This window comes from Poecilia mexicana, unplaced genomic scaffold (genome assembly GCF_051168715.1).
Source record: "Poecilia mexicana isolate PSO_F unplaced genomic scaffold, ASM5116871v1 ptg000001l_8944092_9101238_+_RagTag, whole genome shotgun sequence".
NCBI lineage: Eukaryota > Metazoa > Chordata > Actinopteri > Cyprinodontiformes > Poeciliidae > Poecilia > Poecilia mexicana.
In genome coordinates this window covers 89,057-104,460 of record NW_028263416.1, presented here as the reverse complement: position 1 = coordinate 104,460, position 15,404 = coordinate 89,057, and the positions used below count along the sequence as shown (strand labels likewise).

The window sequence follows — 15,404 nt, the reverse complement described above, 5'->3', positions numbered from 1 at the left end:
TTTTTTTCCCATGTTTAATATTTTATTGTTTAAACTGAACCGCATTTATCCTCAGAAAACAACCTAACATGCACACCAAATAAAGAAAATAAAAAAAGTATGTGAAAACCCCGCTCGAATGTAAATAGTACTTTCCCTCAGTTTTTGTCACATAAGGATGTAACGCATCAGTCTGGGAGCTGAAGCGCATTAAATGCATACATGAGGTAATTTCATTCTCACAAAAAAAAAACTGTTTTGCATCAGCATATTAATGCCAAAACAATTTGATTATTTTTAAGGTGATCAAGGTGTGTATAAAATCACATGAATTTAAGTAACAGCGCAAAGGTGAGCCGCGTAGTTGTGGAGCACTTTGGCTCTGATGGAGAACATCGCCAATGGAAGGATTCTCAGGGAGCGATTGATCAGAGATCATATTGATGGTTTATTAGCATTTAGATTCCCTGGACTGATCGTCCTGGTGCTCTGAGCAAAACTTAAAGAGCTGTGCGTTACCGGTGCATCTGCAGTCATCCTTCAGTCGAGTCACCCACTTTGTGAATGCGCCTTTATGGACAGTGTTGGGAGCTATTTGTTCTTTATTTCTTTATCCATTTGAATTTTGTTATTTTAGATTTTTTTATTATTATTTACAGAGTTTATTTGTAGGTTAATTGTTGATTTTATTTATTTTTTGTTTTATTATTTTTCTTATTTATTTTCTAAGTAAGACAGGAAGAAAGGTCAATTGGTCCACTTTCTACAAGTGTAGGGGCCTGGTAGGACCAGCAGGCATTTGGGTTTGGGGCCAATGGTTTTTACCAGAGCAAGAGAGGTAGCAGAAAGAACAAATGACAGTTTTAACTCTGTAATTGCTTGCTGAAATGGGAAAATAAACCATCCAGAACAATCTACAAGTTTGGACATTGAACCTTCTTTTGCCTGCGTAGAGACACTTGACCCCATTGCCTTAGTAGTGGCTTGATGGAACTTTTATCGGATGTTTGGCTTGGCAAACAATCGCCACTACAGACAGAAAGCATCTCTATTCTGTAAATGTACAACTTCTGCACATGATTCTACCATTTAAAATAAACTTCCACATTCCAAACTCAAAGGACTCTGTGCCTTTAAATCCCGGCTGAACATGGTACTGTTCAAACAAGCATTTGCACAATCACTTTATACATCTGAAATATTTTGTGTGCCACACTTTTCTAAATTTGTCAGTACTCCAAGTTTTAGTGTGAAAACCGGGGCTTCATGCATAAAAGAGTGCGCAGGTCTTTCAATATTATAAGTTATATTCAATATTTTACATTATTTTAATATTAAATAACATAATGCTTTCTTCAATAGTTTCCAAGTCATGTGCCCCATTGACTCAAAATCAGTGTGAAATTGTTCTACTAAAGTCTATAGATGAGGCACACTCATTTTTATTTTCTTACTCCATTTTAAACTTAAAATGGAGTAAGAATGAGTGTACCTAACCTACACACTTTAGTAGAACAATTTCACACTGCTATTGAGTCAATATGTCACATATTGAAGAAAAATACTAAATTTAAACAAAAAAAATTGATAAACATAAAAAAAAATGCTAAAATGGAATAAAAACAACAGGGGGCACTAGCATCAAAAAACAACTGTGAAGGGTTCACTGCTTTACTGCAGATGAATTGACAAGATGACAGTGAGTAATAACCATGATGCAGCTAGAGACATAACATATGCACCATCTACATATGCAGCGAACACATATGCAACACAGACATATGCAACAATTAACATATGCATCACCTACATTTGCAACATGTACATGCAACATTGACATATCCATAAAGCATTAAGACCATAGACATCTACCAAAGACACATCGCAACAACATAGACCAACAACATCTACACATATGACTTTTACTTATTTTTGACACAAATGGAACCCCATAAAATTAGTCAATATTTATTACACTATATGTCATCTGTTCTGTGGACAACATAGACAATTTATGAAACATGTCTAATAGATTAAATTATTTGTATTTAGTTATATAAGCTGTCTTAATGCCTTAGTTCTTCATATTGAGATATTTCACTTAAAAATACACAAAAAGTGAAAGAAAAAAAAGTGTGAAATAAAACACAGATTTATTTATATTATATTGGAACACTGGGCACAGGCAGGAGTTCAGTCTGCTGGGAGCAGCCCATCCAGGCATCCTGGTTGACACAGGCTAAAGTCAAGAATAAAAGAGAAATTATGTAACAACGTAATACAAAAATGCATATCTTGATTCCTTCACATTATGAAAAAAAATATATATTCAGCATGTTGGGGCATCGACTTGTGGCATCTTCACAGCATAGTTAAACATTGACATTGTGGAGACAAGCTGTGAAACAGAAGACTGAAGAACAGCAGCTCCAGCTCTGATCCTGACTGACCTTTCCTCACAAAATCTCCTGGTCTTTAATACACTTCCCCTCTAACAGCGGTTCTCTCTCATTAGAAAACATAGCATGAAAATGTTAGCTAAGCTAAGAAAATAACAATCAGAGTGATGGCAAGCAGTTTTAACATAAATTCAGATTTACCGCCCTTACATTCCAGATATCTCAAATTGTTTTGTGACTAGACGTTTTAGCGATTTAAGATATCTCTAATTATATTTCGACTAGACAAAATAACTATTTGAGATATCAATTACATTCTGACTAGTCGAAATGACGTCCGAGTTTCCATTGACTCGTATGGAGACTTCAATTCAAGATATCTACAATGAATTACTGACTATCTGAAATACACATTTCAGATATCTACAATTAAATTATGCCTAGTCATAAAGTAAATTCAAGATATCTCGATTTTGGTTTTGACTAGTCATAATTGTAATTAAAGATATCTCTAAGTACTCCATAATTCAAGATATCTTAAATGTATTTTTGGATAGGAGATATGTAGTTTTGACTAGTGAAAACTAAATTATAGATATCTTAAAAGCAAATAATAACTAGACAAAACTAAATTAAAGATATCTTGAATTGTAATTTTGACTAGTCAAAATTCCTTTTAAGATATCTCTAAGTGAGTTAGAGATATCTTACTATGGCAGGCCGTTTTACCATAAATTCAGTTTCGTCTGACTATCCGTAATTACATTCCAGATATCTAAAAATGCATTTTGACTAGACAAAACTACATTTTGACTATCCGGAATGGTAATTTAAGATATCTGGTTTTACATTTTGACTAGTAAGAATAATAATTCAAGATATCTTCAATTACATTTTGACTAGTCAAAATTCCTTTCAAGATATCTCAAATTACGTCACCGGATTCGTCATTGGAAGGGTCAGTCATCCGTAATTATAATTTAAGATATCTCGAACGTAATTATGACTAGTCAGAATTACAATTTTAGATATCTGAAGTAAGACATTGCGTGTAAGCCCCTCTTTGTCTGTACTGAGCTGTCCAAACAATTGCCTGAACATTCAATGGCGCTGGCAGTTTTGGACAAAATTGTAAGAAAATGCCACAATATAGAAAGAGCTTTTCAGTATGGGATATACGGAGAGCGCGAAAATCGTGTACTTGAGGAATGCTTAAGGAATTTGCAAAGAATTTCTGATTTACTTTCTGCCGACACACACAATGCCCTGAAAAACGGCTTAGAGGAGCTGAAAGTGCTACTATCGACCCATGTCCAAGCTGGAAATGGGGAATATTCCGCAGCTCGGGCCAGTTCAGGTAATAACTAAATGTGGTTTTCATACTGTGGTAAAGCCGTCTGCCTCATCGGAAATGATAATAAAGCCAGTCAGCTCTCGATTTTGACATGCTAGACGGTACCAGACATTATAGCGCCCTCCTTTAGCTCCTCTGAAAATAAAAACGTACCTCCAGTTTTGTGTGATTCACACTTTAATTTGCTTTCCAGCGTCTACAAAAGTTTAAAGCTTACTGTTCATGCAACAGGAAATTATGTATCAAAATAAGTATATTGTGTGAAATGCATTGTGTCACCCTTAGAAGACAAAGGGATACCTAGAGGATAGATAGACAGACAGATGGATAGAGGAAAACAGATGTATAAAGTAAACATTATGCTGAGGCATTTGAATATGAATCTATTTTAGGTGGTCGAGGGAGACCGGCTATTCATATTACAAGAGAGCAGATGGACTTTCTTCTGGCCCAAGGACACACGGTCAAGAGGATGGCTAACATCTTTGGATGCTCAGCATCATTTCTTTATAAGAAGTCCAAAGCACTTGGTGTACCAATAAGGGGAAGGCTGGCTGCAGTGACTGATGAAGACCTTGAAACTAATATCAGACAACTTCAATCCCTGTATCCAAATTCTGGGACTGAGGTATGGAATTTAAATATCTTGCTTCTGAACAAATATATGTAATATGTTCAACAGTGGTGATGCAGAATACTAATTATTTAATGTTAAGTGTCACAAATGATGATTAAAAATTTCATTCATTTTATGACCAGATGTGAAATCTGAAACGTATATTTTGTAAAAGATTACTTTCAAAATGTAAAATTGTGTGGTGGTTTGATATAGTAAGACCACATGTCCTTCATTGAACCAGATGATGCGAGGGTTGTTACATGCACAAGGACTGGTGGTTCCACGGCGCAAAGTCCGTGAGATGATGGCTCGAATCAACCCAATTGCGACTGCAAGGAGGTGGAGCAGCGCAGTGACTCGACGTGTCTATCATGTGCCGTATCCCAACAGTTTATGGCATATTGATGGCAACATGCGTCTCATAAGGTATCTAAAAATATCAAGGATGTATTTCAGAGTAAATTTTTTAAAGCTAAATTCACTATACACATTTGCATACATTATTCCTTATACATTTTTTTGTATTTCCATTTAGGTGGGGCTTTGTGGTCCATGGTGGAATCGATGGATGTTCTCGCTTAATTACTTACTTGAATTGTAGCACAGACAATCGCGCCTCAACAGTGCTATTTCATTTTGTCAAGGCAACAGGCCTCTATGGCTTACCTTCTAGAGTGAGGTCAGATCATGGTGGCGATAATGTGCAAGTGGCACTGGTGATGAACCTCCTACAGGGCACTGAACGTCAGAGTCATATCACTGGGGAATCCATCCATAATCAGAGAATAGAGCGTCTTTGGAGGGATGTGTTTTTACATGTTCTGGAACCATTTTACAGCATGTTTTATAATCTTGAAGATTCAGCCCTCTTGGATCCCAGCGACGATGTGCACAAACTTTCTCTTCACATAGTTTTTCTTCCTGAGATTCAAAGCCGACTAGAACAATTCAGGAAAGCATGGAACCACCATTCCCTGCGTACAGAAAACAACAAAACACCAACACAAATCTGGACTGAACGGATGTTGGCAAACGTGGGTGCCAACAGCACAGCAACTAACAATGTGTTTGGTGAAAATTCCAACGCACCAGAGACTCTTGAAGAACTTCTGCAACATCATGGCCTTTGGCCACTACCAACCACTGATGCTGAGCAGGTCCCTAGTGTAATTGTAGAACCACCTCAAACCATGCTCAGTCAGCAGCAACTTCAATCAGTTAATCATGCAGTCAATCATATTTCTGATCTGAAGGCAAAATACCAGGCCTGTTGTGCAGAAATTGCAAATGCTTTATTGATTTAAATACATGTCACTATGTTTGAGGAGTGACAAACATCAAGAACAAATACATTGTATCAAATACATTCGTCTTAAGATACAAGTACTACAAATAAAACTTGGAATTAACGTGAGTAGGTAACCTTACAGATGTAATTATAAAATGTTAAGGTGTTTAAAGACATGACATATTAAATATACATTCTGCAGGAAAAATAAAAATTCTACTTTTGAAAATGTTCATGTATAAATGACTAGTGTCTCCCAACCCCATTTTCAAATGCATCTTTTGGACCCTTTGAGCTTCATTAGAATTTGATTTTGTTGTTTTTAATCCAAATGAGCAGTGTTCATTGCATGAACTAGAACAACCATTACAAAAGATTAAACTACAATGCCCATTTACACAGCCAAAAATAAAAAAATAAAAATAAAAAATTTACCAAAGATTTTCCAGTGCAAAAATCTTTCTACACTTCAAATAAGACACAAGTAAGATATAACTAACGTTTCATCAAGATATGAGCTTGTTTTAATCCACTTTTTCCTTAATATTGACGAAAAAGGACTTATTACATTAGCAGATTATTTCACTTATAGCAAGGGAAAGATGTCTAGTTAGAAGTGAAATTAATATGCCAATGTAAGGACTACTTTTTCATCAATACTAAATTATTGACTTAAAACAAGCTCATATCTTAATGAAAAGTTACATGTAAGTTAGTTTTATCTAAAGTGTACTAAGATATTTGCACTAGAAAATAGTCCAAAAATACTTGATAAGACCTTTTGTTTTTGCAGTGTGGCTCAAACACCTTTAAATTTGTGAAACCAAAAAGTGGTTAAAAGAGACATCTATTTGCAAAAAAATAAAAAATGCAAATACTGTATTTTCCAAGTTTGTCCATTACATTACCTTTACTATAACTTGCTTTAAAACACTTAACTTTTCAAAACATTCCAACTCTTTTTTAAAAGAACTGCTTATTACACTTATTGGCTTATTATGCAACACCAAAGGTAGGTGACTGCAGCACCCCCTCTTTCATGTACTTTGTGAAAGACTCATAGTCTGAGTGTACAGGAAGGCGGAGCATTATAAGGCAAGTATTTGCTTCTGGGAAGACTTTGTTAGCCTCATGGAGAAATTCAATTTGAGGACGATGGGGAAAGCCCAGTGGAGGCACCGTGGATGCTCCGGAAGCGAACTCCAGTATCATTTCAAGGGTAACGGGACTGCATTCTCCTTCTGAAAGACAAAATGTTGAAATTATGACGTTTGATATAAGGTATCCAGTGTGTACTTGTAAAGACATGAAAGAAAATGTGTTAAATGCCTGCCCATGTTCCTCCTCAATCTTGTTAGATTAGTGATGACAATGCATTTCTTGTTAGTAAATACAAATCAATAAACATTTTGAAGATGAACCATGACTAAGCATGATCATTGTAAATAATATGTAAAAGTATGCATTTATACAACAAATTATCTAATGTATATTCACTGATAAAAGACAATTTCTATGGCAGCTTAAGAAAAAGACTTTCCAGGAAAGACACATTTCCAGCAATTTAACTGTTTTTGGTCCTGTCACTAGTCATTTAAAAAGCCTACAACTATACTCAAACTATGATTGCTTCTTTTTGGACAGTGGTGATAAATTGGTCACAAAATCTAATTGATACCGGTTGTGCTTAAAGTATCACAATAAATGTACCTTCAATATCCACCAACCAGTCTCTCCAGTAGCATATGGTTTGATTTTCTATCCTCCTTTTATTGCTGCCTTGCACAGAAAAACACACTTGGAAAAGTGTGCACAGGTCCCGTGCTGAGAGTGGTTTCTCCTCACAGACAAACAATTCATGAAAGACTGCAGGGTTTTTCTGAATCTCATCTAGCACATTGAGAGTCTTCAAACCTTCCACAAACCTTTAAGAAATGAGAATATGGTCATACTTTAGAATACAACAAGATTTCTAATAGAAAAAATTAGGATTTTGCTTACTGTTGCAATGCAGTGCACACTCGGCCATTTGCAAAGAAGTCTGCAGCAGATTGCACAAGGGAGTCCCTCTCTTCCAGAGTAGTTACACGCCTTAATGCTCCAACAATGCTCAGGGTATCTGCTGCCTGCATAATGGCTTCGTTTGCCTCCACGACTGTGTTTGCATCCTGAATCTAAAAAGAAAAAAAATTATGTGAAACTGAATTTAAGCTTATGATCAATATTCAAAATGCTTAAAATTGTGACTAACTTTGATCAACTGCTCTCTGAATGAATGGTTAACAACTTCCTCAACCAGGGTAGGTTGAGACAATGTGCCACAAATGTGGTCATACAGCCTTTGAGAGAAGAAATGTGGTCCAATGCCTCCATGCACCAAACAGACTGATATCATTTTTCCAATACAGTTGTACGTTTTTGACTCCAACGCTAAAGAAAAAAAAATGTTACTTGAGTTTTCCATCCTTAAGAATTGGGAAAAATAAATAAATAATAATACTGACCACTAGTGTCCAAAGCTAGATGGCGGTCATTCTCGTGCCCCTCAAAGACATTAGATTGATGAATTGCCCTCATTAACAGTCTGAGATTTTCTCGTGTGGGACCACCTTCATCAACTGCCCCTTCAGCGCTGCCCTCCTCATCCACAAAAATAACATCCAGTTTTGCTGCTGGATCAAAACGGCGTCTTCTGAAGGCATGCAGGCTACATTCTAAAATCCTGTCTCTGCACACATTTATTTGGTTGCTTGTAGGACAGAAAGTCATATCAACCTTGCTGTATAGTTTTGTTAATATGGTCTGAAGATCAGTCCTGCAAAAAATAATCTATTTTATTGTGCATTGTTGGAGTAAACAATGGTTTGAAACTGTCAACACTAAGTACAAAAGACAGTCAGAATATGCAATTTTGACTCACTCATCCAAAGGCAACTCTGGTGGATGTTGTGGAGACTCAGGTGGCTCTTCTTGGTCTTCCAGTATAATTATAGGTTGCTCAGTAAATGGAGAAGCTGGTGCCTGTTCCTCAATGGTCATCACATGTGGAGTTAGGTTATAGTGGGGGGAAAGGGGCTGCCCTGAGGCTGCAACCAAAGAAACTTCAGAAGACGGCAAAATTGGTTGTATTTGAGTGGAGGGCTGGGACACAGGTGCCTGGGAGGAGAACAAAGTTGATGTTTCTGAGGAATTGGGCATTGTCGACAGCATTTGAGGAGATGTTGGGGCCAGTGGTGACTGGGCTGACAAAGATGTCAGTGCTTGGTCAGAAAGCAATGTCTGTAGGCTTAGGACATTAGACAGTGACTGCTCCAGGACCCCATTCGCCTGAACTGGACACCTTTCCTAAGTAAAATAAAACAAAAATCTAATCATGTCAATGTCAATTTTATTTATGAAGCACTTTAAAAACAGATATTAATTGCACAAAAGGTCTATACAGTTTTCATGAAGCACAGACAAAAACACATAAGAATAAAACACAAATTAAAACAGACAAGTGAATTACAATGTCAGGCCTTACAAAAAGTCAAAGTATAAAAATGAGTTTTAATGAGCGATATGAAGTGTTCCAGAATACGGACAGATCTAATGCTCCAAAGATTAGGAGCAGTGACAGCAAATGCTGCTCCTATTCGCTGTCACTTAGTCTGGTCCCAGGAATATGTAAGAGTAATTTATTATTTGACTGAAGTGTTCTAGAGGTGGAATGGCTGTGAAGAAGGTCTTGAAAAAAAGCTGGGGCTACGCCATGTAAAGTTTTAAAAACCAATGAAAGACTTAAAATAAATCTGATAAACTGGTAGTCAATGCAGAGAAGTTGATAGTGGTGTTACATGCTCTCGTTTCTGGGATTAAAGTCAAAAGTCTAGTTGTGGCATTCTGAAACATTTTGGGGGGGAAAAAATACTGAGACAACATTGTATGGAATTTGGACTTAATTACTTTACCTGAATATCTAGAGTTGAAATCCAAAGCACGTACAGAGTGGCAGATGTTATGTCATGATCCATAAGTGAGCCTGACGAGGTACTCTCAATTGGTGTGGATGATGTTGCTTGTTGAACACTGAATATTTCACTTGCCATTTCATCTTGTCCAACAAAGTCAAACAAGACCTTAAAAAAAAGGTAGTGCAATTTCTGTCACTTGAAAATAAATAATATACATGCTCTGAATGAACACATTACCTGAATTGGGTCAGACACATTGAAAGTTCTCTTTCTGATAAATCCATTCGGATATTTGAACTTCAACAGCAGTCCACTTGACGGTTCTTTATATTGTGCAAGTCGTTGCTGGCGTTCTTCAATTGCCTAAAACATGAACACTAAAACCTGTAGGTAATCCATAAACCACTATCATCCTAACAATGTAATAGTTCTTACTTTTATGCGTCTTTCCTCCCAGGCCTTGTAACACTGTCTTCTCCTTTCCTGGTAGAAAATAAAATGTGAGCAACAACAACAACAGCAACAACAAATGTTGATAACAAAAATGTTAAGTCACATTTTCTTGGTCTGCTAACAAAGACTCCTCGTACTCTTTGTCTTGCTGGGCCGCAGAGATCGCCAATCTAGAAGTGTCTATTGTGAATACAGTACAGAGCTTGTTAAAGTCAACATCAGAAATAAGATACAAAGCTAAAACGCATATATTGTTCTTGAAATGGTCAACCTGTTCTACTCCTAAATGTTGGCTGTTGGTGCTCTCAGCCTCTGGAGAGATATCCTGTACTTCTGGTGCAATTGAGGGTTCTGGAAACAAACTCCTGGACATTGCTGAGGTTGAGTAGGTTTCCTACAGATGGCCAAGACATTTCACATTATGGTGGAACACATCCCAGATAGCACATGATGTTAAATCAACGTTGAAAAATAGTTAGAATCGTTGATTTTTGGTTGAAGTCAACAAATGATGGTGGATCAACCATCAAACAACCATCCAATCAAACCGTTGAAACTGTGACATTGAATGAACGTTGTTTCGTGGTTGAAATCTGATGTCTGAAATGCCGAAGTCTGATTAATGGTTGATTTTTGGTTGAAGACGACAAATGACGGTGGATCAACCATCAAACAACCATCCACCTCTAGCCAAGTAACCAATGTTGAAACTGTGTCATTGAATCAATGTTGTTTTGTGGTTGAAATCTAATGACTGAAATGCCGATGTCTGATCAACATCTGATCAATATTGAATCAATGTCAGCTGTTTTGCCTCACCCCTTCCCCTCCTCTCCTCCTCATCAGCGCTCTGGGTCAGAGTATTTTATTACTGAGCGGGGGTTATCACATTTAAATTAAGCACTGCAGAGGATAGTGGGTGCTGATTCCTTTCTGTACATTTTCTTACTTGTTCATAACAATTCTCACTGACTGTGTGTGTTTGATATATTGACACAAAAACATCTACAACTTACTACAAGGAGTGGAGCGGTCCACCCCCACCGTTTACATGAGTGGGATAGCCCAACCACACAGCTGCTTTGCTGTTGGCTTGTTGGAAAATATGTTAATTCAATGTTGAATTATCATCACAAAGGTTGCATGTTTGGTTGAGGTCGACAACTGATGGTGGATCAACTATAAAACAACCATTCAATTCTAGCCAATTAACTAATGTTGAAACTGTGTCACTGAATCAATGTTGTTTTGTGGTTGACATCAAATAAATGAAATGCCAACGTCGAATCCAGTGTGTTTCAGCACTGGTCCTCCAGGCCCTACAAGTTTTAGGCATTTCCCTAATTCAACACACATGATATTAATTGACGTCTGATTAACGGGGTTTTGCTGAACTGAAAAAACGCAGGTCAGTTTGATTGACGTCAAGGTTTGGGGAAGAACTACCCAGATAGCACACGATGTTAATTTAATGTTGAATTATGATCACAAAGGCTGCATGTATGGTTCAGGTCAACGACAGAAGCTGGATCAACCATCAAACAACCATTCAATTCTAGCCAATTAACATTCATTGATTGAAATGCCACATCGAATCCAGTGTTTTTCAGCACTGGCACCAGGCACACTGCCCTGCAAGTTTTAGCCATTTCCCTAATTCAGCACACATGATTTTAATTAACATTTGATTAACAAGGTTTTGCTGAACTGAAAGCATGCAGGTCAGTTTGCCTTGAGGATAAGGTTTGGGGAAAAACTAGTAATCAAAGTGTTCAATTAATGTAAGGTGTTTTTTGCACCCCTCACCACCGCCTGCCATTCAAACGCCCAACCCCCTTCCCTCCACCCACCAAAAACACACACAAACCTCTTTCCCCCCACCTGGGCCCATCTACCCCTCAATCGGGTGAAACAACTTTAATTTTAAGTGAAGGTTTTTCATTTTTTAAAAGATTGTTTTGGCTAGTGGCCTTTATTTGATAGTTAATTGACAGGAAGGTGGATAATGAGAGAAGGGGGGTAATGCAGCAAAGGTTGCCAAGGTCAGGAATTGAACCTGCGACAGGTGCATTGAGGACTGAGGCCTTGATTGTGGTTTGTGCTTAACCCCTGTGCCACCAGAGCACAACCCCTTTTAGGTGAGGGTTAATCACGTTTTAACTTAAGCACTATGTGTTGACAACACTGAGATGTGATTCCGTTCTGCACCCAGATTCACTAGCGGAACAAGTCAGCGTTGGGCCGGGGGGCGGGGCTAATTACCGGACCCCTAACGAATCACCAGGCCCCTGACGTTTATCGCCTGCGCTACCAGAAACTGTTAAGCGAGGGGCGGGGAGGTTGGTCTGCGTTTTTTGGTTGATCTTTACCCAGGAAACACATCGGCTAAACCGTGAGTGAAACGGTCACTGGGACTGACTAGTATATATTCCATTGAGGGAAAGTAACTTTAACATTAAATAGACCTTTCTCAACAGGCGGTAGACTTTCTCAGTCTATAATCAGACATTTAAGCGACCTGAAACCGCACCCCCAGCCCCCCCCCCATAGCTCTGCACCTGCCCAGATTGCACATGATGGCAATTCAACATTGAATTAACATCTTTTGCCAACAAGCCAACAGCGAAGTGGCTGTGTGTTTGGGACATCCCACTCATGTAAATGGTGGGGGTGGACCGCTCCACTCCTTACTCCTTGTAGTAAGTTGTAGATGTTTTTGTGTCAATATATCACACACAAATGGTCAGTAGGACTTTTTTATGAAAAAGAAAGAAAATGTACAGAAATGAATCTTCACCCACTATCCTTTACAGAGGTTAATTTAGAATGTAATACCCCCCACTCACTAATAAAATGCTCTGACCCAGAGCTCTGATGAGGAGGAGAGGAGGGGAAGGGGTGTGGCAAAAGAGCTGACATTGATTCAACATTGATTCAACATTGATCAGTCGTTGATCAGACATTAGCATTTCATTCATTAGATTTCAACCACAAAACAACATTGATTCAATGACACAGTTTCAGCATCGGTTACTTGGCTGGAGGTGGATGGTTGTTTGATGGTTGATCAACCGTCAGTTGTTGACCTCAACCAAAAATCAACCATTCTGACTATAATTCAATGTTGATTTACCATTGTGTGCAATCTGGGCAGTTTGTTGCAGCCCTCATCACCTCCTCATCTCCCCCCTACTCCCTCCCAAACCTCCCCCACCCAGCCGCTCCTCCCAACCTTCTCCTCTTTACCCCCTCTCATCCCTTCTTTCCTCCCCCTCCTTGAGCTCTGGGTCAGAACATTTTATTACTAAGTGGGGGTTAATCATGTTTCAAATTAAGCACTACATGTTGAGAACAGTGGGTTGTGATACCTTTCTGTACATTTTCTTACTTGTCTGTAAATATTATTACTGACTGTGCATAATGTGTTGACACAAAAACATCTACAAGTCTGTACTAGGAGTTGTACAGTCCAATTTTACACTTGTAGTTTGTCCCAACCAAAAAGCCACTTTGCTGCTGGCTTGTTTGCTACCGGCTTCTGAATTGAATTCTCCTCTGAGCAGTTTTATGGTAAGTTTTTCAATATTACTTTGATCTTAAATGTGTTTATTGAAAAATAAGGGCATTGTTTTGTGCCCAGAGTAATCCTGGTTATTTTGGGGCAAAACGGATATTTTTAATAATTGAGGTCATGTCTCCTTTTGTATTATTTTCATCCTACCCACCACTCCAGGCCTAAGTATGAAATCCTGCGAGATTTTGTGGGATTTGAGTTTTTAAAATAGGGCGGGGCCTATTGTTTGGTCTGGGAGAGCATGTGGTGGACAAGGAAGTGTAAGGCTGGCTGGTCCAGGTAGGCTTTAAATTGTTGTGATAGTAATCACTTGTTTTTAACTTTTTATTATGATATGCTTAGGGTCGTGCTTAAATGAGCCTCTGTACCAGAACAGCTGAGTTGGATGATTACATGACCGTCTGCAGCCATCAAGAAGTGCAGAAGGTTGTTAATCATCCACAGATTGAATCCAGGTGAGGCAGAAGGGAAACACTTAACATGTAAGGCAGGTGAAACACTGAACTAAACCTGCTAATGACTGATTCAGTCTGTTGATCCTTGGATTGGTAACTGGTTAAATTGGACTGGACTATTGTTACTTGTGTGGGATCTTTAATAGCATAGACACTTTTTAAGGAATTTAATCAACTTATTTGGAAATATTTGTAGTTGATGGAAGATTGAACCAGCTATTTGATGGAAGTTTATTCTATATAAATTATAATTTTTTCAACTACACTATAAATCACCTTTTGTTCGATTTATTTGTTTCTGGTGTGTTAAATAAACCTGATCCTCCCTGAGTTTTATTGTTAGGTTTTCTGATAAACAGCCCTTTATTTTAAATATTGATTTAATATCAATATCATAAATTCTACACTATACTGCAGCTTGATGGGTAAATGCAGTTGTATATGTAAACATTAAGATAAATATCAATGAAAGATTAAGATATTAATTTAACAGTGAGTGTACATGGGGAACTATATGGTTTGTATTTGTTCTCAGACCTGTAACCAGTACAGTGTTTAATCTTTCATTGTGTTTCAGAACTTTTCAAATGTTTATCATATTTCTAACTGGCACCTTCCTCACTTTTATTTTTTTCAGCTGTTGCTCTGCAGTTTGACCGAAAGCTGACTCTTGAGGACTGCAGCAAAATTGTCAAGAAGTGGCTTCATTATGCGCCAGAATGAGAGGAAGACATCACAAGGAATCAAAGTGACGCCAACCAGAGTCAAACTGGGGTTACCACAACTTGTACTGTTTCCCTACTTCATAGGGAACTTCATGGACTCTGTTCTTCTGTGGACAACAGACTGTTGTTTTGACAGTCAAAAAGGAATCAAATATATTTAAAGATCTGTCCCTCTTTTCTTAAATAAAATGTTAAATCAAACCCATGTTGTCATTTTTAAACTTTTGTACACAGTTTACGCATCATCTGCCAATAATATAGTGTTTAACACCAGTGAAGAAACTTTTAGTGGCATGTTATGATGTAGACCTATCAGACGTAAAATGTACATAAATCCTTAGCTTTCATTCAATATAAAAACAACCCAAATCTGCATGTACATCCACAGTCAAATGATGGTTGAATCAACATTGATTCAATGTAGAATCAACACAAATCTGCATGCAGATCCACGTTCAGATGATGGTTGAATCAACATTGATTCAATGTAGAATCAACACAAATCTGCATGCAGATCCACAATCAAATGAGTGTTGAATCAACATTGATTCAATGTAGAATCAACACAAATCTGCATGCAGATCCACATTCAGATAATGGTTGAA

General features: G+C 37.8%; 2 protein-coding genes and 1 long non-coding RNA gene across 3 annotated transcripts; 2 read left to right on the top strand and 1 right to left on the bottom strand.

Moving 5' to 3' along the window:
- The first annotated feature begins 3,687 nt into the window (after window positions 1-3,687).
- On the top strand, window positions 3,688-5,664 carry LOC148152436 (uncharacterized). Its single transcript, XM_088003591.1, has 3 exons — window positions 3,688-3,735; window positions 4,593-4,777; window positions 4,887-5,664. The coding sequence occupies exons 1-3, from the start codon at window positions 3,688-3,690 to the stop codon at window positions 5,653-5,655; spliced, it is 1,002 nt and encodes a 333-aa protein (XP_087859717.1). The 3' UTR covers window positions 5,656-5,664.
- An 875-nt stretch (window positions 5,665-6,539) lies between these two features.
- LOC148152435 (G2/M phase-specific E3 ubiquitin-protein ligase-like) lies at window positions 6,540-8,037 on the bottom strand. The gene is made up of 4 exons (XM_088003590.1): window positions 7,887-8,037; window positions 7,641-7,794; window positions 7,350-7,564; window positions 6,540-6,880 (listed from the first exon to the last, which is right to left on the bottom strand). Exons 1-4 carry the CDS (start codon window positions 8,032-8,034, stop codon window positions 6,636-6,638), a joined length of 762 nt encoding a protein of 253 aa, XP_087859716.1. The 5' UTR covers window positions 8,035-8,037; the 3' UTR covers window positions 6,540-6,635.
- A 5,587-nt stretch (window positions 8,038-13,624) lies between these two features.
- LOC148152434 (uncharacterized) lies at window positions 13,625-15,000 on the top strand. Its single transcript, XR_015762261.1, has 2 exons — window positions 13,625-14,074; window positions 14,712-15,000. It is a non-coding gene; the product is annotated as an uncharacterized LOC148152434 (long non-coding RNA).
- The last annotated feature ends 404 nt before the right edge of the window (window positions 15,001-15,404 follow it).